Genomic DNA, 23,221 nt, shown 5'->3' on the forward strand with positions numbered 1-23,221 from the left:
TGCCCGGATGTGTTCATTTTTAAATTAAAAAGTAGCATATACACTCGAGAGTTATCAAAGAAATTGTTACTTGTGTTTGTAGTAGTTTGCTGGTGGAAGCAACAGGTTCTTACTTCTAAACATTGTCAACAAATAAGTGGATGCTCATTCTGTGTTTTCTAATTGTTACCTAGACCTAATATTAAATGTGAAAACACTCTCTTTTAGGATTGCTTCAGGACAAAGAATAGCAAATAGATGACAGTGTTCTTCACTGCCATAAATGGAGCCAGTCAAAGTAATTCCCAAGGCAGTGCCCATCAGGCAAGACTAGTCTGATGTTAGGATCCTTTGTCAAAGATTACTTAGAGGGCTAATAAGATTAGAATTTTGTGATTTAATAAAGCTCTAAAAGTAATTATCTAAGTGAGAAAGGTCAATTTCTTTCATGTCCAGGAATTTTTGGGACGTATCCTCAATGTTTAATGTAACAGATTATTCTGTTTATCAATAAATTAATAATTAAAATGGATAGTTCAGTGACATGGCTGAAGATTGTACTCTTAAGGTGGGAAAAGAAAAAAAAAGTCTTTATTCTTGTTACATAAACAAACTATATCTACACCTTTAGAAAAAGCATGCAAGTCAATTCATTGGTATGGACATCATACATATTTTTGGTATAACTATATAACAGCACTCTCCATAATACTACTACTGCTTCTATTTAACCACTAATCAACAGAACTTTGTGTTCTCTGGGGCATTCATCACTCTACCCGAGTCCGTGTTCAGTGTTATAGTAACAGCAGCTCAAGACCATACAGTTTAGCCACCACACTGTGTTGTCTTGAAGGCCAGTTCACCCATCCAGCTATCCTTTTCCTTCATAAAGATCGACACTGAGTCTAGAAACCTTATGTTTATTGGCAAAAAGTTCTACTCTTTGCCTCCTCCCCTTTTAAATGAAGCTGTTTTTAGTTATGGAAGGTGCCATGGATAGCTTAACCAAAGATTTTTATTCCCTGTGTTTACACTGTGTTCAATAAATGTAATCCCTTAACTGATGCTAAGTTATCATTCCTGCACATAAATACCATAAGAGCATTACACGTCAGTAATTAATGTCACAGGATATAGCTTTAGGGCCATTAATCAGTCTTAGTAATTTATCTCATGAAGGAGAGAAACATGCCTTGCAAATGTCCACTGAATTCTCTCCAACTGTAGTTGTTTGATTTATAGAGAGCATATCAATAAAAGGCATAATCTGTTACTTCTTCACTGTCCAATTCAGCCTTCTTGGGGTAAAAGTTGGCTACAACTTCTCTACCCTCTTCTTCTCCTTCCATCTTTTCCTGGTTAGGGATCACCACTGCGGATCACCTGTCCGCTCATGATTGGCAGTGGAGTTTTACGGTGTTGAGTTGCCAGCCCGGCACCCAACCTTCCACAGAAGGCACACACATGCACGCACTGATGCCTAGGGCCATTTTAGAGTGTCCAATCCACCTACAGCATGTCTTTGGGATATGGGAGGAAACCGGAGCATCTGGAGGAAACCTATGCAACCACAGGGAGGACATGTAGACTCTGCACAGAAGGCACCCAGCCGAGGATCAAACCGGAGAACCTCTTGCTGTGAGGCGACAATGCTAACTGCTGCACCACTGCGGCCACCCATACAACTTCTCTAAACTCTAATTCTTCAAATCAAATGGTGGTTTTAAACTCCTTGATTTTATCCTCTTGCCTAATATGTAGATCAGGTAAGCCTTTCTCTCTGTGTCTCTGTGAAGGAGAAATCTAAGATGATATCATCCCATTTATAGTTAAAACAAAAAAGGTATAAACTCATTTCATACAGTTAAATCCCTGTAGCATTACCCTTTCTAGACATGTACACTGTTGCTAAATTAAAAGTGCATGATTTATTTAGAGTTTTTCTTGCTGTTTTTCAATTTATAATTTTAACAATAATCCTTGACTGGGTGTGGGTAATGCTAGATTCAGCCACAGTTGGTGTGGTTTGATGTCAAGAGGAGCAATAAATAACAGCACACATTAAAGAACCTGAAAATTTTAATCTTGAATAACATTATGACCTCAGTGGGAAAGAAATAACATAACTGTAGCTGCTGGTACCTTCCTGTGTATGTTTACTTGGAAAGAAACTTTCAAATGTCATAAGCAAAATTATATAAGAGGAAAAGAGACAACTTCCTAAAGAAAGTATTATGAGATTTCATTCAGACCCAACATTGTGATAGTGCTGACTAGAATAGAAGTGCCGCAGAAGTAAAGAAACTGCTAAATATTTTTTCAGTAATGCGGGAAGTTTGGAAATCATTCAGTAGTAGGGAAAACAAATGTGTTTAAGGCGTAGTTGTCCTTCAAAGTTTATTGTGTCAGTACTTATTTCGGAATTTATGATATGAGTTAAAACAAGATCCTTTACTTACGAATAACAAATTAGGCCTAAGATAAAAAACTTATATGGGTATATTTGAAGAAACAGAAGAGACCATCATATTTACATTGATAATAATTACTTATATTACGCTGATTTTAGCTATTTGAATATCTGGAGTTGGCCTAAATTTTGCTTGAATTGAAACTTTCTGATGTATGCCAATTTTGTGTCTTTATAATGTGATGGATGATGCTAAAGTTAGTGAGACACACATATTCAGTTTAATATGAAGTATAAGGTCATCATCTTAGCATTGTCCATGTGGTGACATCTTGCAGTGGAAGGCCTCCACTTATTTGTCATTGCTAATATTTTTGTGCTTTCTTCTTTTACTGAGTAGACTTGTAAATTCAAACTGCAGTTGGATTGCACAAAAAAGTTGCATTAGCTGTAGATTTGACATAAAATTACATATGTTATGAACAGATACACTTTAGAGATTAGCATCAGTCAGTATATTAAACTGAAACAGTATCACAAAAATATTTTCCAACTGCTGAAGAGGTTACTGAACCTGTGCTGTAGTAACCACAGGTATAATTAAGACTGGCATTCTGTGCAAACCTCGGTGCCTCACAGGTTAAGAGCTGCTTAGAATAATGAGTAATGCCTTGTGCATTTCTTTTCATCAACAATGTCTCTGAAGGTAGTATCACACTTAAAATATGTCAAACCACAGGAATGAAACAAGCAATGTTGTTGCTAAACATGGATTTGGGAAGAGAATGCAACTTTAAAATAAACAACAAAAAAGATATCTACCATGTTAAAAATCTTGCACACTCATTTCTGGTTTACTGTTTTTAATAAGGAAGTAACAAATTGATGAGTACTGCCAATCTGGTTATGGTCCATAAAATGACTCTGCCTGCTTAAAATTTATGAAATATATGAATGTATTATCTCTATACACCTGTTTAACTATAAAAAGAGTAAGTAGATTGTTCCATGGAGAAGGTTTTGTGACTCACATATGATGACCGCACTCTGTACTTGGGTATAAAGTCATACGTCTGTAATCCATGGCAATAATGAGATGCAACTGACAGAGTAACAAGCAGATGAAGTGGAAAGCATCAGTCATTCCATTACGGACTATAACAAGAATGTAGTACATGGAGCTGTTCTTGTGGCATACAAAGATAAAGCCCTGACTACAGCCCAGCTGAGCCAGGTTTGATTAGTAGCTGAGTCGACTGACAGAGTGGCAGGGAGGGGATGGTCATGCCCGTCCTAGGTGAGAGGGTGCTCGTTAGTACTCTTCTTGAGGTGACGTGTGGTCCAAAGAGAGGAGTTGCCCTCAAACATAATTGAGTGTCAGGTGCAGGAAAAGGGAGTGTGTAAGACATAAACAGAAAAATTACCCCCATGTAAGCAAATTTAAGCTCAGCCCCCAGGATCTTTGACTGGCCCCGGCAAACTGGAGTAAGTCTAAGGAATGTAGGAGAGTAGCTGGTAGAACTGGCATGGATGTGGGGCACTGATAGCCAAGCCACTAATGATTATGACTGAGGGGAACAAAAAAAGAATGTAGTGCATGAAGGGCTGTGATTACACTCTAAAATTGGAGGGAAAGATGCTTGCCAAGCATTTTATTGATGTCAGAAGGGTGCTTAATCTTTTGTTAAGCATCTCAAACTGCTGTTAAGCTTTAATTTCATCCTAGAGTTTAGATAACATTCAAACATGGAGAAGTGTGAAGTTTTTCCAAGTCTTTGAAATCCATGAAACAGTTTGCACTGTCAGACAGGTAGTAGATAGTATTTATTTTATTTTATATTTGATTAACGGGTTGGTCTGACTGGACAATCAGGTACCCATTGTCAGCAGAGACCTGGGGAGAAAAGCTGCACGTACATGACAATCATAAAAAGTACAAAATCTCCACATATATGATAAAAATACAAAAGTCAGAGATGTGTACAAATTAATGGAGCAAGCAATAGTATATCATCGTATGATGAGAAGTTACAGAAGTGTACAGTATAGCGTGTACAGTAGTAAAACAGAAAATGTAATGTATTTGAGTAAGAAAGTGCAGTAGATATATACATACATTTAAAAATACAATTCGTTATGGTAGTTTTTTTTCTATGTGTTTGACCTTTGAGTAGTGCCAGAGGAAGATTTATCTGAATGTGGTAGTAGGTAGGGCTAGCCATGGTCAGTACAGGTACATTGCCAGATGAGATTGAGGTGTACTTTTAACTGGGTTTTAAAGATGGGACTGCTGCTTTGCAATCTGATATTTGGTGGAACAGAATTCCAGATTTTAGCAACTGTGTATGAGTAGAGGGATTCAACAGCACTGAGTCTACACTTAGCTACTTCAAGAAGGGCTTTATTTGTGGATCTTAGTTGGTGAGCAGAATTGTTAAGGTTGAGTAAGCCTGAGAGATCAGGAATCTTGTTTGGGTGGTACAGCAAGTAATGAGCCATGGTTAGTTGGTTATAGTTCAGTAAGTTGGCGAGTTCTAGACAGCCTAATTGTTTTAGTGACAGTGGCGGAAAGTAAATTAGAGTCGGTTGTGAATCTAGCTGTTTTATTATAGCACGCGGACAATTTGTGTACGTCTGTCTTGTTAAGGTTTGTTAATACAGGGAATGCATAAAGCAATGTAGAGAGAAGGTGAGTTCAGGATATAGTCATTTTTGGCATTTTTTAATGGACTTTGGATATGGTTTGTGGTATATGTTTGTCAAACTTTAGGATTTGGTGAAGTATTACACCAAGAAGTTTAGCTTGTGATACTGGAGAGATTTGTGTGTTATTAACAGAATTGACAGAGAAAAGAGCAGAAGAGTCAATAGTTTTGGTAGGGTGGAAAAGCATAAGTTGAGTCTTTTTGGGGTTAAGTATTAGTTGTGAGTTTTTTAACCAGTTGTTGATATTTGATGGGATAAGCTATAACAATTTTAAGGTACTCTGCATGGAGTTTGTCAATTGCCAAAGTGCTGGGTTTTAGTTTAGTGAGGTGCTTGTGTATTGTGTTGGTAAGAACTGGTTTGACAGTGAATGGGGGTATGGATTTGGGTTGCTGATTGGTTGTGGGAGAGTGCAAGGCTGGCTGTTGCTAGTTAGGTTAAGGATGGAAGAAGTGAAGTAGTTGTTAAATTGTGTAGCTATCTCTATATTATCTCCTCTGACATTGGGCGGAAGGGGTAGTGGGTTTGCCTAGTTGTAATATTTGGTTGACTGCTGCCCAGAAGTTTTGGAGGTTAGTGATATGTTTTACTTGTAGCTCTGTGTGGTGATTTTTCTTATCTTGCCTTATCTGTTTTTTTGCTTTATTACGTACTTTGAGGAAAATCTGCCTGTTGTGATCGGTCTTATTGTGATACCATGTATCCCAAGCTTGTTCCCTACATTTGAGAAGGGTTCTTGCATTTTTAGACAGTCATGGGGCTGGGTTGGTTTTAATTCAAATGGTCTGTAAGGGGGGGCCACCTTATTTAATATGTTTAAAAAGGTGTAATTGAAGTACTCCACTTCCTTGTCTAGTGTGAAGGTTGCTAGGGGAGCCCAGTTGCAAAACCTTAGTGCATTAATGAAATGCGCAGGTATGAAATAGTAGTAGTGTTTAAAAAGATAAACAGAGAGAAAGATTTATTTTCAGGGTTGGTGTCTCTGTGGTAGCAAATGTGTTTCAAAGGATTTTAAATCCATGAAACATTTAATGCTCTACCAGAACGTTCCTCATTATGAGTCTTAAAAAGGGCACATTTCTCACATTTCCAAAATGCAGTCGGGGTTAAGAACTTTTTAACCAATATCCTTGGTAAATAATACTGAATCACATTTACTCATCTAAATAAGGTTTTATATGTACAACAAATTATAATACAACACCTTTTAACAACGCTGGGAGATCTCTTTCTGGAAGTTGCTAGAAACTGTTCCATATTTTGTTCATTTGTTCCATATTATGAGAAGCACTGTTCCACATTTTGTAGACTGATAGTTGAGAGCCATGCTACATGTTTACATTACTTTTTTTTCTGCAAGTGGTAGTACTTCAAACAGCTGATACTCCATGCTCTACAAAAGATTTATGGTCAGGTTTCCGATCAAAACAACTTATGTGCTCTTGACACCTATGTTTTAAGCACATAAGCTGGTTGTGATGAAAAACCTTATCGTAATCCTCTGTATCTTTATTGTAGGTCAGTTACAGAGTGTAATAAGAATATCATAAATGCAATGCGATTTGCATTTATATATAATGACGGCAAATTCTTTGCAAATGACCATGCATGCATCTAGGAAAAGTAATTGTGATTTTATAAAATAGTTTTAATTTTGAAAATGACTATTTTTGTTTTTTTTAGAACATTTCCTTTAGATGTCTATGTAGTTGAAAACTGTAGATTTTTAGTTTCAACCCATGAAACTTTGATGAGATCACAGAAGAATTTTATATGACTTGTGAAGAGCAGAATACAGCATTTATTTATTTATTTATTTATTTTTGATGTTTTACATAGGCAGCAATCTACTTAACATCGAATGCGTGATAAGAGACCTTGGGACCCAGGTGGACAGTAGTCTCTCTTTTGATAGTCACATTGCCACAGTAGTCAGGAAGTCCTTCTACGTGGCACACCTCATCATAAAAGGGTTCTCATCCAGGAAAAAAGAGGTCATTGTTCCCCTCTACTCATCACTCATTAGACCCATTATAGAGAACAACGCCCCTTTTGGAATGTACCTCACAAGACATCTGCAGCAGATGGAAAGGTCACAGAAGTACCTCACAAAGAGGATTATTGGCCTCAAACAAATGCCCTACACTGACCTCCTCAAAAAACTCCAGCTTTACTCCATAGCATATCACCTACTCTGAGGTGATCTCTGCCTAACTTATAAAGCTATGTCAAACCCAGAGCTGTTGGACATGCTACACCTAAAGAAATCCCAATCCCTCCGAGCTGCACGCTCTAGGGACCTAAACCTTGTCACCACAATAAACAGGACATGCTGGAGGGATAGATTCCTGTCCCAGAGACTTCCTATACTCTGGAACAAGCTACCCATCTGTGTCAAGCAAAGTTCTTCATTAGCACTCTTCAAGAAAAATCTTGATGAGTGGATGGGAAATAGGAAATACACCCTGGGGATCACTTCTGTGTCTCTGCTGGACAGTGGCACAAGAAAATAACTTTCTTGGGTGGCGTAAGCTATGGAACCTTGCTGGTTAGGCTTATGTAGGCCCTTGGGCCGATAGCCTAGTACCTACCTATGAACCTATGAAATGTGAACCACATTCCTTAGCACTTCAGCACACATTAGAGCAAATATGTTAGTGCACTTTTATGTAGTATTTACTGCATGGACATTTTCTGCTCATACAAACTCCCCCCCTCCAGTGTCAGTCTTAAGAGTATGTTAAAATGTTTTACTCCTGCACAGGGATGTCTAACTGCCTGTCTGTAAAATACAGTGTTCAGCTTACAATGTGTCTAGTAATTGGTATTAGCACAGTCACCTGTAGAGCTGCGCCGGAGGGCAGTGCTAAATTAGCACAGTACTGCAGTTAACGGGTGCGCCATACTGGTTATACAAAAGAGGAGTTATTCATAAAAAATACAGTAGGAAACCTGTGTTTCAGGGAGTATTTACTGAAACAGAAGTTGTAACATCATGGCTACATGTTTATAATGTAAAAACAGCCCCAGGTTCCCATCTAAACTTGCAGGCAACACACCAGCTGAGCTGCATGCATTGATTGCACCCAACACACCAGCTGAGCTGCATGCATTGATTGCACCCAACACACCAGCTGAGCTGCATGCATTGATTGCACCCATCACACCAGCTGAGCTGCATGCATTGATTGCACCCATCACACCAGCTGAGCTGCATGCATTGATTGCACCCATCACACCAGCTGAGCTGCATGCATTGATTGCACCCATCACACCAGCTGAGCTGCATGCATTGATTCACCAGCTGAGCTGCATGCATTGATTGCACCCAACACACCAGCTGAGCTGCATGCATTGATTGCACCCATTTTCACAAGACAATTTACGTAGCACAAAAGAACTGAAGAAACGTCAAACTGTCATGACAGTTCAGACCTTGTTTTATGAATTAGTGATGTGTTGGTTAAGTAGATGTTTTCCCCACTGTTTCCAATGTCCTTGTTATGGGCAATGTGAGATACTCTTAGAGAGATTTTGACATTACAGTTTGTGTATTTTGTTGCTGAAATATGCTTGAGGAAAATGGAAAATGATATTTTGCTAAATGAACATGTTGCCTTTGTTGTTTTGTATGGGAGGCAAACTGGGAAATGTCCTGTTTCAAAATCTGTGATTCCTGTTGATTTTGCCATTATGTGATTTTTTTGTTTGTTTTGGGCAGGTCATTGATGGAAATTAACCAGAGTTAGAGGGGCATTAGCCAGTGAGATTTTTTTTATTATTTTTCTGAAGTTAAGCTCACTAAAGATTATCTACTAGTATACACTTTATAAAAAAATAGTTACTTTGCAAATGTAACTTTTGCTTTACAGTATGCTCAACCTGTTTTGCTTGTCCTGTGAAAAACTAATGCATTAAATGAAATTTGATAGTATTCCAGAATAATGCTAACAGCTTTCTCCCCATTTTGTAAACGGACACCAGAAAAATCCAGACATCTGAGAGTGAAGCCTTAGTTTTTGCATAATAATAATCATACAGTAGTCAACACATAGCTTGGATAGCAATTGCTGTCATATCTTATATAAGTGGATCACTAAGTCTGACTTCTGGGCACCAAACAGAAAATAGTGACCACATTTTTTTGTAGAAATTTAGAAGCTGTTTAGCTTTAATAAATGCATCGTGCCATGATTTTGTTTCTCCCCCTCCCCCAAGATGATATGATTGTCTCATTAAGTAGTTGCATAGATCTTATGCAGAAGCATTTTTTCTGATCCACTTCTGCACAAGCCAGACTATATAAATCAGGAAGTGTGAACCCCACCACACTGTCTCTCCCAGTTATATCTAGAGGTCCAACATTTAAAAGGTTAGTCACTGGCTTTCAGAATCGCAGTTCTTGAGTAGCCAATGCTACTGTCCCTCAGCACAACATCTTGTTTTCCAATGTCTGTCACTGCCCATTGGCTGCCTTGGTATTGTTGATATGCAGAATAAGTTGCTTTTCTTGTAGATTGCTAATCATTTATTCCCACTTATGTACCAAGTAAGGAATTTTTCCAGAAGTGTAAAAATGATATTGCATCATAATCTGAGATTAGAAATCCAGAGATTTGTTACCACTTGCATGTGCTGTCCTAATTTGAGCTGTCTGCATTGTTGGTTCAAATTGGTATATAGTGTGACAAAATGTGACATAATTTTTTGAGGATTTTGGCATAGTAACATTTAATTTGCCGAATTATCAGATTCTACACAAATTACAGCTGTTAATACCAGTAGGAGAAAAGATTATGCAAGGCAGCTAGACTGAAGGAAAAGGGCTGTGAGTGTTTACAAGGAAAACACACTCCACCATTCATCCCATATGTTCGAAAGATAAACCGATTCGAGCAGAATAGCTAATTTATACGGAAGAATGACTGCGCATAGGATATGGTGGTTGCTGCCAGTTCATTGAAACAGGAGCAGCAGAGAAAGAACTCCACGACTAAAGTGGCATGTTTGTGTAAGCCCTGGTGGTCCTTTCAGGATAAATCTTTAGGGGTAGAGACTAAATCATTCAATTTGATGTCATAATAATCATAGGTGTTACTAATGCTATGTGTATGTTTTTAGAGTTTTATGATGCATACTGTTTGTTAGTAATAAATCTGATTATTCTGTTTATAAAGAAAAACGGTTGCAATGTCTTCCTTTCTTTTACTCATAGGTGGCTCTTCAGGACAAGATTCAGACAAGAGTGAAGCATCCATGTATGATATTCAGTGCCAGCTGGACAGAGAGGGGGCATCGCAACTTGTAATAGATTTAATAGTGCTTACCAAAAATGATCGCATATTCACTGAATGTATTTTGCTTGGAATTGCATTACTGGAAGGAGGGAATACCCAAATTCAGGTACAGTTATAAGCCAGTTATGTAATGTCAGAGGGTTTTAGTCTGATGAATTGATAGTGCTTAGTGTTTTTGCATTTTCGTTTGTCTGTAACGTTAGAGTTTTTTCTTCATAAGGATACCTACAGCTCAGACTGGTCATGCAGGCTTTCCTTCCAGAATAACAGCACATATTTCTGATGTGATTGTAGTACCATGTGTCTTATTGAAAAGGAGAGGATTATTCACTTTTTGGTGCTTATTTATCTATTAAATGTCCTTGAAGCCTTTGCCAAACCTATTGAAAGGATTAGGTAGTTATCACAGGTGATAAAATTCATCATAGTGTGGAATTTAACTGTAGGTGGTTGTCCACCCATCCAGCAGAGAAGGGCTTTAGACATCCCCAGAGAAGGGCTTGTGTCCTTCCAATGATGAAGTGGATCAGCTGGGTACCTAATGGAAAAACACAGCAACTTGTTCCTTCTTTAGTTTTTTGTCTTTTCTGTACCCAGTTATTCAGTAGTCAATATTCATGCCAATAATTTCGTCTCAAGTTACGTCTTGAAAGAAACAGCACCTTTTATAGAAATTTTCTGTACATTTGTTTGCCGATACCAGTTTATTGCATTGTGTTTTGCTGTTAGTTATTTAACCTTTTGACATTTGTATTTTTAGGAGCTGTTTTCAATGCTGACAATGCCACTGGAAAAGATCAGTAATAAATGTGCCTATGAGAGAGAGAGAGAGAGAGAGAGAGAGACCCCACCAGAGGATCACCACTTTGGTGCTTGTTCTGTTTTAGAGTATATCACCTTGTTTCTAGCTAAGAATGCTGTGCAGTCTTTAAAAAGAACACTTAATTTCATACAGCCTGAAGATCCTGGCCATTAACCAAGGATGACTAATCCGCTTCCTCCTTCAGGAAAGCTTCCTTCCAACAGCTGTAGAAAGCATAGAGCCAAACAGACTTGCAAAATAGAGAAATCTGTGAATTATTGATTAAGGAGACAAGGTCTTTGAGGCTTTAGTGACCTTGTCTGCTCTGTGAAGGCCTCACATGACTAGTCCTGAGATAGCACTACTAAAATATTTTTTATTTTAGACATCACTGGATACCTTTACTGCATCACAACTGGATGCTATTCCCCGGTCACCTGTAGATGACTAGTTTAAGACACAGGCAACTAAGAAATGCTGTCCATCTCTGGATATATCTTTGCTTTGTTTTCAGAAGCCTGTGGAGCTCTAGGCATGACTAAAGCCCTGCTGTGCTGGATGGGTGGACAACTAGCTACAGTTAAATTCTAAACTGCAATGAATGTTAACACCTCTGATGTTATGGATGTTATTCAATTAAAAGTGAGCAAATTAAAAATAGGCCATCTGAAACACAGTTTTCCCTTTAGGACAGATGTTTCCCAGGCCCCCCGTGAGTTACCTACCCCAGCCATCTTTGATTATAGCATTTCATGACAGAATACATTGATGTGAGTGGCAGAGGGATAATACATTGATGCTTCCCTGGACAGGGAATGGCACTAGTAACCCTTCACTAGAATGCTTTTTAGATTCAAATATCAGTGGAAAAAAAGAACAAGATGTGGTGCCATCCAGCCAGCTTTACTGCTCCCCTTTCAGTTATGACTGTGACAAAGTACAGTTTCTCTTTTTCAGATGCCACCTGTATGTATGTTTTGGGGAAACATGCAAACATTGAAAGAGACTGTATTGTAAATTGAGGAGCTCAATAATTGTCTAACTTTCATAAAAGGTACTTGGAAGTGCTGAGGACCGAAGATCCTAACCCTGTTATAATTCATCTAGTATTTCAGGCATTCAAAACAGCAGTTGGTAATACCTCCTTAGAGTTAGATTCTCACACAGCAGCACTCAGAAAAGCAAACAGAGTTTTATTGAGTAGAGGAAAAGTCATAAGTATGTATTAGAGAAAACTTGGGACTCATCCATTGTTTTTTTCCTTTGGATGCTGTTAGGGATGGATATAAGCTGGCTGCTGCTAATGGCATCCTTCAAATGATAAAGAAAGTATAATTCTGGACATACGTCACTAAAAAAGTGCATACCTCCCCCATCTTAGATATAAGAAATGTTAAGTGCCCGACCAATATATTAAGGAATTGGAGTGATATCCTAAACCAAATGTAGGCTCTGATTGAGGGGACATGCCTCTGTTAATGGAAATGTAGCTCATCTTAAAATTATCAGTAAATGGGGCGCCTCTCTTTCTTCACTGCTATGTGGTCCTGGAGTTGGCTTTATTAAAGAATGGGGAAGTGATTGCAAAGATCCCAACCACTTTACAAAAGTCCCTTTAGGTTTACTATCATAAGTTGGAAATGCTGTTGATTGAGTGTCAGTGAAACAAAAGTACAGTTTCAAAGTTACAAATTGCCTAACTGGAATACCAAGAACTAATAATAATGAATGTAAAGTGCGATTCGGTATTATGAGTTTGGCATTGTGAATGGAGATTGCAGTACAGTGAGGATCAGGGAATCTACCCTTTTCTTCACTGTAGTGTGATCTTGGAGTTGGTATATATAGTTTGCAGTGGGTGTGGGGGGTGCAGGGGGGCTTACCCCCCCCTTCAAAAAACATAAAAGGACAGATGGAAGTTTACCTTATATGGGCTATTTTGAATGCATCAAATTTCAAAATGATGGTATTTATGGTTTCGACCTTTCAATTCGAAAACTATCTGGTTTTCAATATTTTTTGATATAATGAACAAGCAAGCAAAAGGCTTTCCTTATTTCAATATAAACCGTCCCTTTACATAAAATTTCTAAAGAGTCCTATTATTTGACAAACCGATAGACATTCAATTGAGGGTGTTCCAGATGCAGCCTTAACACTGAGACTGCTGAAACGTCTTTGTATGGCAAGAAGAGTTGCCAAACGTGCTACTGTGCATGAGTACAGCTCATGCAATGCTTCTGCTGAGTCAGCTGCTTCAGGTACAATTGTCAGAAGACACGCCTGTATGAGAACTGAGCTTTTGTGAGATGTCAAAGGGCAGTTGTTTTTTTTTAATTCCATTAGCAAATTATGTTATTTGAACTTCCATCTTAGTGTTTTCAAGAAGTTAGGGAGAAGGGGAAAGCAATGTAAATGTTTTCCATCCCTAGTTATAGTAGAAACTTTATCAAGGAATGGTTATCTAACAAAAAGCAGTCATGTCTGGCACAGTGGGCATTTGAGAAAGGTCAGCAGAGAGAAGCAATGTCTGTGGTGGGCAGTGTTTGGAGTAATGCCCCACCCTCAGCTGGGAAAGTCCCTTCCAGTTTTGACTTCATAAAGTTATTTATCTATTAGCCGCGGTGGTGCAGCGGTAGTGTTGTTACCTCACAGTAAGCGGCTCTCCCGTTGATTCTTGGCTGGAGCGCCTTCTGTGTGGAGTCTGCATGTCCTCCCCGTGGTCATGTGGTGTTCGAAAGACATGCGTAGAATGGGAGTGCCTTCGTTGAAGGTTGGACATCGAGCTGGCACCTCGGCACCGTAAAAATCTACTGCCAGTCATTAGCGGACCGGAGTTCCGCTGTGGCAACCCCTAACTGGGAAAAGCCGAAAGAACAACAAAGTTATTTATCACTCAGTCTTTGTTATTAGAGGAAAACTCGGCCTACTGAAGGATCTAAGGTTCAGACTGACCTCAGGCTCTTAAGTGAAGGATGCAAAACTGAGTGCAGGGCCTTTCCACCCTTACAGCAATGTCTTTCCTCCTTCCGGAACAAGTTTTATTGCCAGTCTTGTCCTGTACCTGCTTCTTTCTTCTCTGGCTATTGAAGGGAGTCCCCCAGTGTAGAAAGGACAAATTCTATTCCACATTTTTCTGGTCCCAAGAAGTACGGACTTTGTAGATTTATTTTAAACTTTTCTTAGCTGAACAAATTCTTGGTCAGAAAGTCAATCAGAATATTAAAGTTGCAGAGGTGTCATCCATTACTAAATGCAGGAAGCCTTGTTTCTCACACTGAATTTAAAGAATACCTATGTCCACGCCCTACTCAGTAAGAAACTCAATTGATTCATCTGGTTCATGACCAGAATCCAGAATTTTCATTTCCCATCCTGGCCTTACTCTTCTCACTGCTTCCTAGGTAGTCGCAGAGGATTAGTTCCAATGTTTAACAATTTCAGGCTTAAAGGCATTAACATTTACCTTTTCTTGTGCGATTACCTAATCAAGGCTGTTACCAAGAAACAGGCAGCAGTGACTCCTGATTATGCTATATCCTGCCTATCTAATCTGTGCACCTTAATACATTACCAGAAGTCAAGTTTTATTATTTCCTTCAGTAAAGCCTTTATTAGGGCAGTCCTGGACATAAAAACTTGAGAAGAACTCCCTTCATAATTCCCCATTTTGGAAAATGGCAGGGAAGGACTATATGATGATCAGGAATAGTCTAAATAAACTGGGATATGTGTTGGCCTCTGTTCTAATAGTTCCTTTTGTCAAAGTCCAGATGGGGAAAGTCCACTGCTCCCAGACAAATTTGTACTGACAGTAACAATTTGAATAGGCATTGCCATATACCCCTATTCTCAAATGCTGGACAGATCAGGTGCTAGTCTGTAAGTGGATGACTTTTCTGCCCTCAAAGGATCACAGGCTATGATAGCAAGCCCATCAGATTTCACCTAAAAGCTTAGATGAGATGAAATTCCCATAACAATGAAAGGCACACTAGTGTAAAAGAAACACTGACATTGGGTATGTGCACCTCAGATTTTCATGACAACCAAGAACTTGGAGCGTTGAGAATTATAACAAACAGCACTGTTGTCTAGTATGTAAATAAGTAGTTGGAATGCATTTAATGCATTTCTGTCAGTTCTGCAGACCAGCGTCTCCCATACCCTTTTCGCACTCCAAATTATTGTCCTTCCTTTAAAGCTGTATTGTACTCATTGTGAATATAATGTGAATCCTTCTAGCTAAAGAATTGTATTTTCCTCTGATATGTATCTGTCACTTGCTATCAATTGCAGTAATGGCTAAATCTTTGTTAACTTCTGTTTTTTCTGAAACTGATACTTCTGTTTTTTTTTTTTTTTTTACGTTTGTTAAACTCTAATTGGCTGTAACTGGAGCTTTTCTCCCCGGGCCTCCGCTGAAAAAGGACCTGTGTCCAGTCGGACTTTCCCAGTAAGCGAATGTAAAATAAATAAATAAACAAGTTGCTGTAATATACACTAGATAGAGTTGTTTGCTTCTCCTGTGAACCATTAGCTCAGAAAATTTTGTTCTTGATACCTTTAAAAATAGTGTGTGTAGTAAGTATTTCTCTGCAGTGGAATAAAGAACTGTTGCATATATTTCCGAAGATTTTGCTGCACTGGAATAAAGAACTGATAAATATATTTCAGAATATTTCCCTGCGGTGAAATAAATAACTGATGTATGTATTTCCTTTTACTCCACTCCTTCCTAGAATGTTCATAAAAGAAAGAGCTGACAAGGGAAATCTTATTTTGATAGTGATGTTTTAGCCAAGGTAATCCTGCAAAATATGGGAGGAGGGATTCTGGTGCATCCAGAGCTTAAAAGTTTCAGAATAACATCCTGGAGATGATGATCTTAATCACAGATTAGGAATTTCTTGTTATAAAGTAGAAAACAGAGAGACTTGCAACTCTGAACTCTTAAATGGCAGACTGAACCAGGTTCTCCATATGCCTTTTGTGACATTCAACCAAAAGCAGACTCAGTTCAGCAGGTTTTCAGCTACCTTTGTATCTTGTATGACAAAAGGCTAGTGTATGCCTTTGTTAAAGTACATCTTTAATCCTTGTTAGCTTGTCTACCCATGGAGATTCCCCTTCCCTTTTTGACTATCAATGCCATTGTTTGTTTGTTTAGTTACTATTTGATGACCCGGTAGATGGACTTGTCCAAAGGCCCTTTGCAGCCATGACCCCAGCATATTTGCAGACAAATGCAGATACACAATAAACAAATAGGAGCAATACGTACAGGGTAAAGCTAATCAAACAGATTACAACAACGTTCTTTACATTATTTACAGCATTTTAAGGAATTGCAATGAAATACATTCAGCCATGTAGTTGAAAGGTTGACTGCACATGGGGAGAGTTTAGGCTTGTCGTGGGACAGAAGTTAATTATTGTTCCTGAAGCACTTGCATTCAGACTTTTTGTGAAGGTATGAAGGAGGAGTAAGCTTAAAACCTTCGATAGTGTTTGAGGATTGTTATCCTTCTATATGTATTTTTTGTACTGCTTTCCCTTAGGTCTATTTTCTGACTGCCACCTCTTTGTTTTCACTTCCTTGTGCCCATCTTCTCTTTCACTGTCAAATCCCCTTCCTGATCATTTCCCTCCTTTTTAAGTTCGGGTACCTTATATACCATTTTCATAGAATAAACTGGGCACAACTGACCTTCCCTGACTGCGTCTTGTATGGATTGGGCTGACATCCCGCCATAATGCTATCTTCCCCACATACAAATTGCATATTTTTGTTCCAGAATTTGTAGCAGTGTGCCTTTCTCTGTGGTCATCATTCATATGGTTGACAATACAAATGAGCAATGTGCAAATGATTGGCAACATCTGAGTGACAGCACCAGTGTGTGATTGCACATTTGTGTGAATCACATTTGGTTGAAGTCGAGCTTTATATAGTGTCAATAAGTAGAAATGTACAGGAAAAGGTTTGGCAGAAGAGGTGCTGTTTTTGAGAATGTGTATGATTCTATTATAGTGGGCATTGTGCATGTGTGAGTGTTATGGGTGAGTAAGTGTCTAACTTTAGTATTTTCCTGTTTGGTGTTGTGCATGTTCTGTTTCCTTTTGTCTTCATTAGTGGTACTGATAGGGAAAGAATTTTAGTAATATAATTGGTTAGGGGCAGGGGTAGGGTTGCCACACAAGTAAGGTGCGCAGGGCGAATTCACCCCAGTCCTAACCCTATACATTACGTAACTAAAATCCCTTTCTCAAACACTACCGCTATGCTTAATCTTTGTTTTGCAGCTGGGGTTTACTGATAGTTGCCAAGAAATTATCAGTATTTTTTGATTCACTTATTTAGTGTGTCACGCATTTATGTTGAATATCAATGTTGATATAATAATCATATATATGGTATGTATATATGACATTACAGGATTACGTTGATACAACACAAAATGTCTACAATGGAAATTTTACCAGTAAACTGCGCATGCATGAGGAAAATCCTTGCTGCATGCAACCAAAAAAATTAAATAAATTGCATTATTTTTTGCAGGGGGAATAAGCCACCCTGAACTCGAACATCACTTGATAATTATATAACTTCATGATCATGCAATCCATGGAGAAAGGGAATATTCCCCCACCCAAGAATTGTTGACCTATCACATCTGTCAACCATCTACATATGTCAACAAATTGTGATTGATCAATCGGCCATCAACACAGTAGTATGTCGACATAATTTAGTGGACCCATGAACAGTTACCATCTTTTCAAAATGAAGTAGTTTTCCATTAAGCACTTTCAATTCCACAAGTATTTTTCACTTTCCATTCCACATTCAGTATTTATCCTTCACTTTTTAACTTGTTTAGCCATTTTACACATTCACTGTGTCAAGTCTACATTATCTTATTACTTAATTTCTGCAGTCCAACAGTAGCTGCACTTTTCATTTATCATTTGTTCTGAGTCAAATTAATTGAATCTTTCCACAGAGACTGCATAATACATGCTTCAGATTGTCTTAAGAAAAATGGCAAATCATTTTCTGTTTTGATGCCAGCATCAAAAGAATTTTTCTTTCCCCAGTATGTGTTGTTGCCTGTATGTCCTGAAACATGAAACCCACAGGTTTCAAAACATTTGACCAGGGGCTAAATGATGCTATATCCTTCATTCCTATGCTACATGAAAAAGCAAACACATTTTGATTTGTTTTATGTTAATAGTTTAGTTATTGTTTCTGACATTATATGAACACACACACGCACATATATATATATATATATATATATATATATATATATATATATATATATATATATATATATGTATGTGTATGATAACAGTTTTATGAGAAATGTTTTAACAAGAAGTTTTCATACTGGTATAATATTGTATGGTGTTTTTTTAAAAAAAGGGAGGGTGGAGTCTTATAATCTATTGGGAAGTTGTATCTTTGTGACATTTAGTGTTTGGATTGGTTAAGGGAGTTGTCTATTATGATTATAATGGCTATATAAAGAGCTTTTGATTGTTAACTTTATTATTCTGATGAAGTCTCCATTGGCAGAGACAAAAGCTCTTAATTCTCACTTTCATAATAAAGGAGTGTGATCTTGGAGGTGTCTGCATCATTTTTTTTCCTGATTTTGCTGGTGTTTTTTGGTGTTTTTTTGATTTTGGATTTAGTTGTTACACCTTGGAACGAGTCCTGGCTACAACATGGACACTCTTGACCATTTGGAACAATCTGGTGTGGTCAGCGAAAGTACTGAATTAAATCTGATAAAACAAGAAGTCTCTTTTTAGAAAGGGGAGTTAATAAAGCTTGTAGAGCTTTATTTTTGCAAAAAGAAAGTGGTTCCAGAACTATTCCTAATAATTTTATTCAGCCTGCATCTGCTTCTGTTAACCACAATGAAATGCAGGCTGGTTGCCATGGTGCGGAAGTCCTCATTGGTTCATGTAATCATGTGGTAGATGTCACCAGGCAAGAACAGGAAGAATGATATATTAATGGTGATTTTCAAGAGGGTGACGGCTTCCAGAGGCAGTTAAAGTTGCAAAGAAGGCAGAGGAGACAGCAGTGGTTCAAATAATTGGCATTTTAAACAAAAAAATGGAACAAAGCCATTTTTCATGAAGGTACTGTTCATTTAATTCAAAATATTAACAGTGAAAGACCTTGCACCAGTACACAAGCTGGTCACAGTTTTGCAGTAACTGACTCTGATTCTGAAAATGTTAGTGTTCGTTTAGAAGGCCTGTTAACAAAAAAATTCAGTTTTTCAAGTGAAGTAGCCATAGATGTGTTATAGCCAAATATTAGTAGTAACAACAAAAAAAGTGAACGTGAAGCATTTCATTCTTTGAAGGATTTAATATATTATTTTGAAAAAAAGACTGTTTAAGTTGAAATCCTTGCAAGCAGATATTTAAATGAATGCTTGGTTTTAAAAAGTGTACCACAAGGATTAATGTTGTTTAAATTTCCTTTTGGTATTCATTATAATGAGGAAATTTTAAACAACTTTAGTAACTTTTTTGATGAAACTGGGTTTGGTTTGGTAAAGAAAACTGTATTTTATTATGAAAGACAATGTGAATGTGTAGCACAGGAAATTGACAAGCTTGATGCAAAAAGCAAACAAAATTTATTATTTTTTTCAAAATGAGTTGTATTTCAAGATGCTTCATAAGGCTGAGAGGGAGAATTGATAATCTTTTCCATAAAAAGAAAAGAAAGTTCGAAAGGGACATGAAGCAGTATGAAAATAAAAAGGTGTCCCCTGTGCAAAGTGTTTTGAATTCTAGTTCCAGGAATGCCTACACACCTAGTTATAGTGAAGGATTGAGGGGTTCAAATGAAAACGATGAAAGTTCAGACAATTATTATGTAGCAGCACAAGGTTTTCAGACACTGCACCGCTCGGAGAGGCTGGCTCACAGGTATACAGACCAGGGAGAGTACAGTATAAGGTAGTACCCACAACCACAGAGGAAGAAAGTATACAGGAATGTGAACAGATACAGGAATTGAGAGCAACTGAAATCACTATACATAAGGAAAATGTTTTTACAATATACAACTATACAGACAGGATTATTACATCTGAATATTTCAGTTTATTGTCTAAGGGCATTAAGTTTGTCCCAGAAAGAAAGGGAAATTTAGTTGACAATATTACTGTATTAAAAATGTATACTAGAAAGTTAAATTTTGATATATATTTTTCAGGGCAAAGTTTAAACACTGTAGAAGGTACTAGAGGCCATTTAGCCACACCTAGAAAGAACAACACATTATATCCCCCTCTACATCCTTTAATGGACATATTTGAGAAAATAGTTATGGAAGATATATAAAATCCATGAAAATGATAAAAAAGTAACTTGGAATCTGACTAAGGAGGAACATGATTTATTGGTAGAATATAGAAAGGACGATACCTTACTTATCATGACATTCGATAAAGAAGGGGGAATAGTATTAAAGACCACTGACTATTCTAATGAGATGCAAAAGGTACTGTTTCATGAAGAAACCTACACTGTAGTCTCTTGGAATCAGATAAATATATCTTATTCACGTATAAATTCATATTTGGAAGAATATTTGTTGAAGAAGAGAACAGATATTGATTTATATAACTTTTTATATAGAAAGGATCCTATAATTCCTGGTTGGTTTTTTTTTTTTGGAATTCCCAGAATTCATAAAAATGTGGAAAAAACACCATTTAGACCCACTGTGGCATCAAGGGGTTCAAATTTGCACCCCTTAGCAGTATTGGTAGATTCATGGGTACAACATGTAATTCAAAAAACCTCCTATTTGGTTCGAGATTCCTGGGAATGCCTGGGTCTTTTAAAGAAAGATGTCTGGGGGAAAAGATCTAATTTTCCTCACAGTAAATATAAAGGACTGTTTCACAGTAATTCCCAAAGCTGAAGGGCTTTTTTTTTTTTTTTGAGGAGGCCTTGTTTCAACATTCAGAATTAGGGCAGGGACAGATAACACTCATTTGTGAGCTTATGAGTTTGATATTGGAAAATAACTTTATTTTTTTTAAGGAGAATATTTCCAGCAAACCAAAGGTAGAGCATGTGCCCCTGTATATGCAAACATAGTGTTGCTGGGATAGGAGACCTCATTTGTGTTCAGTTGCCCTTATTGGAAAAGAATAAAAATGTATTCAAGGTTTTTGGATGACATTTTTGTCATTTGGAATGGTACATGTGAAGAAGCAGAGGAATTTGTTAAGTACTTGGGAAATGTAACAGAATTTTTGAAATTTGCATATCATTATGACAAGAATGTAATTAGTTATTTACATACACATATATATATATATATATATATATATATATATATATATATATATATATATAAATAACAATGGGTTTAAATCAAAAGTTTATAGAAAATATGTTTTGCAACTCTTATCTACACTTTGGGAGTAGTCACCCTACAATTAAAAAAAAAAGAGTAAAGTAAGAGAACAGACCATAAAAGTGGCAAGGGTGACATCTCATAGAAAAGATGTACTGGATGAACTTCAGAAAATTAGTGAGATGTTCAAAGAGAGAGGTTACCCCAGGAATTGGTTGTTAGAAATAACAAGGGGAAGTATATGAGAAATGGGGTATTATTTATAAACCCCTATTGGGTGTGGGTTTAGAAAAAGATAGTAACCCATCACGTCACTAATGATTAGTGTAAAAAAGCATGTATATTTTAATACAATCATTTAACAGGTGAAATTAAAAAAGCCCTTAAAAAAAAATTGGAATATCTTTAGGGTGAACATGAGGTGTTAGAAAAGGTGAGGGAAGGTCCGAGATTTGTTAATAAGACAGGAGCAAATTTTAAAAGATTGAGCATAAAATACAGTCTAGGGTAGATTCTGATTGTGGAACCAAACTGTGTGGTGCTTGCCATCAATGCTCTTATAAAAATCAGGAAACTAGTAAAACATTGAATAACAGGGTCTGTATCACAACGTCAAACTAACGTAAGTTTCAACATTGTAATATTGAACCTAAACATCCAAAACCTAATAATAACGGAAACACAGAACAGCAATTTTTTTCCCAGGGATCTCTGTTCTGTGGAAAAAAAAAAAAAAAACTAAAATTAAACCTTAAACTTACCCCCCCCCCCACTTAAATATACCAACTCCGAGACTGCACCACAGTGGAGGAAATAGCAAAGCCCCAAAAATGGCCCACCAATTTTTTTTCCCTGGAAAAAAAATTGATGTGCCGTGGTTTCACTATTTTTGCATTTCGGACTTTTGGGTTTGATATTACAATGTTCGAACTTATACAAGTTCGATGTTGTAATATAGACCCTGAATAACAGACTGAAAAGTGAGATATGATTTCAGAAGGGAAATTGTGCCACCAGTAGATGGTATATTTCGCTACCTGTTCCACATGTTGCGCATTCTATGTAGGCAAGACCGAGCGTCCACTCAAGAATAGAATATATGAACATAGAAATGATATAAAAAAACAAAAGACAAAACAATGCTTTGTTTAAGCATTCTCAGAATTGTTTGAATTTTGAAAAGTTTGTGTTTGGTATTTTGGAGCATGTAAAACTTGAACCTCGGGGTGGTGACTGGAGAAATTTGTTAAAGAAAAAAGAAACTGAGTGGCAGATTAGACTGGCCGCTATGTTCCCCCTGTGACTTAATGACACTATATCCATCATTCCTATGCTACATTAAAAAGCAAACAAATTTTGATTTGTTTTATGCTAATAGTTTTGTTATTGTTTCTGACATTATATGAATATACACACACACATATATATATATATAAAATAACTTTTTTATGAGAAATGTTTTAACAAGAAGTTTTCATACTGGTATAATATTGTATGGTGTTTTTAAGAAAAGGGGGTGGAGTCTTATAATTTATTAGGAAGTTGTATCTTTGTGACATTTAGTGTTTGGATTGGTTAAGGGAGTTGTCTATTATGATTGTAATGGCAGTGCTTTT

General features: G+C 37.2%; 1 protein-coding gene across 2 annotated transcripts in view; it reads left to right on the top strand.

The window, feature by feature from the left end:
• ITPR2 (inositol 1,4,5-trisphosphate receptor type 2) overlaps positions 1 to 23,221 on the top strand; it is a 2,416,542-nt gene that overhangs the window by 1,798,532 nt on the left and 594,789 nt on the right. For both annotated transcript variants that reach the window (XM_044087657.1, XM_044087658.1), the window contains exon 39: positions 10,314 to 10,501. In XM_044087657.1, the coding sequence (XP_043943592.1) occupies positions 10,314 to 10,501 (188 nt within the window). The remainder of the gene's footprint in view (positions 1 to 10,313; positions 10,502 to 23,221) is intronic.

The sequence above is a fragment of the Protopterus annectens genome, chromosome 11.part0, assembly GCF_019279795.1.
Source record: "Protopterus annectens isolate FY-2018-M chromosome 11.part0, PAN1.0, whole genome shotgun sequence".
Taxonomy (NCBI): Eukaryota; Metazoa; Chordata; order Ceratodontiformes; family Protopteridae; genus Protopterus; species Protopterus annectens.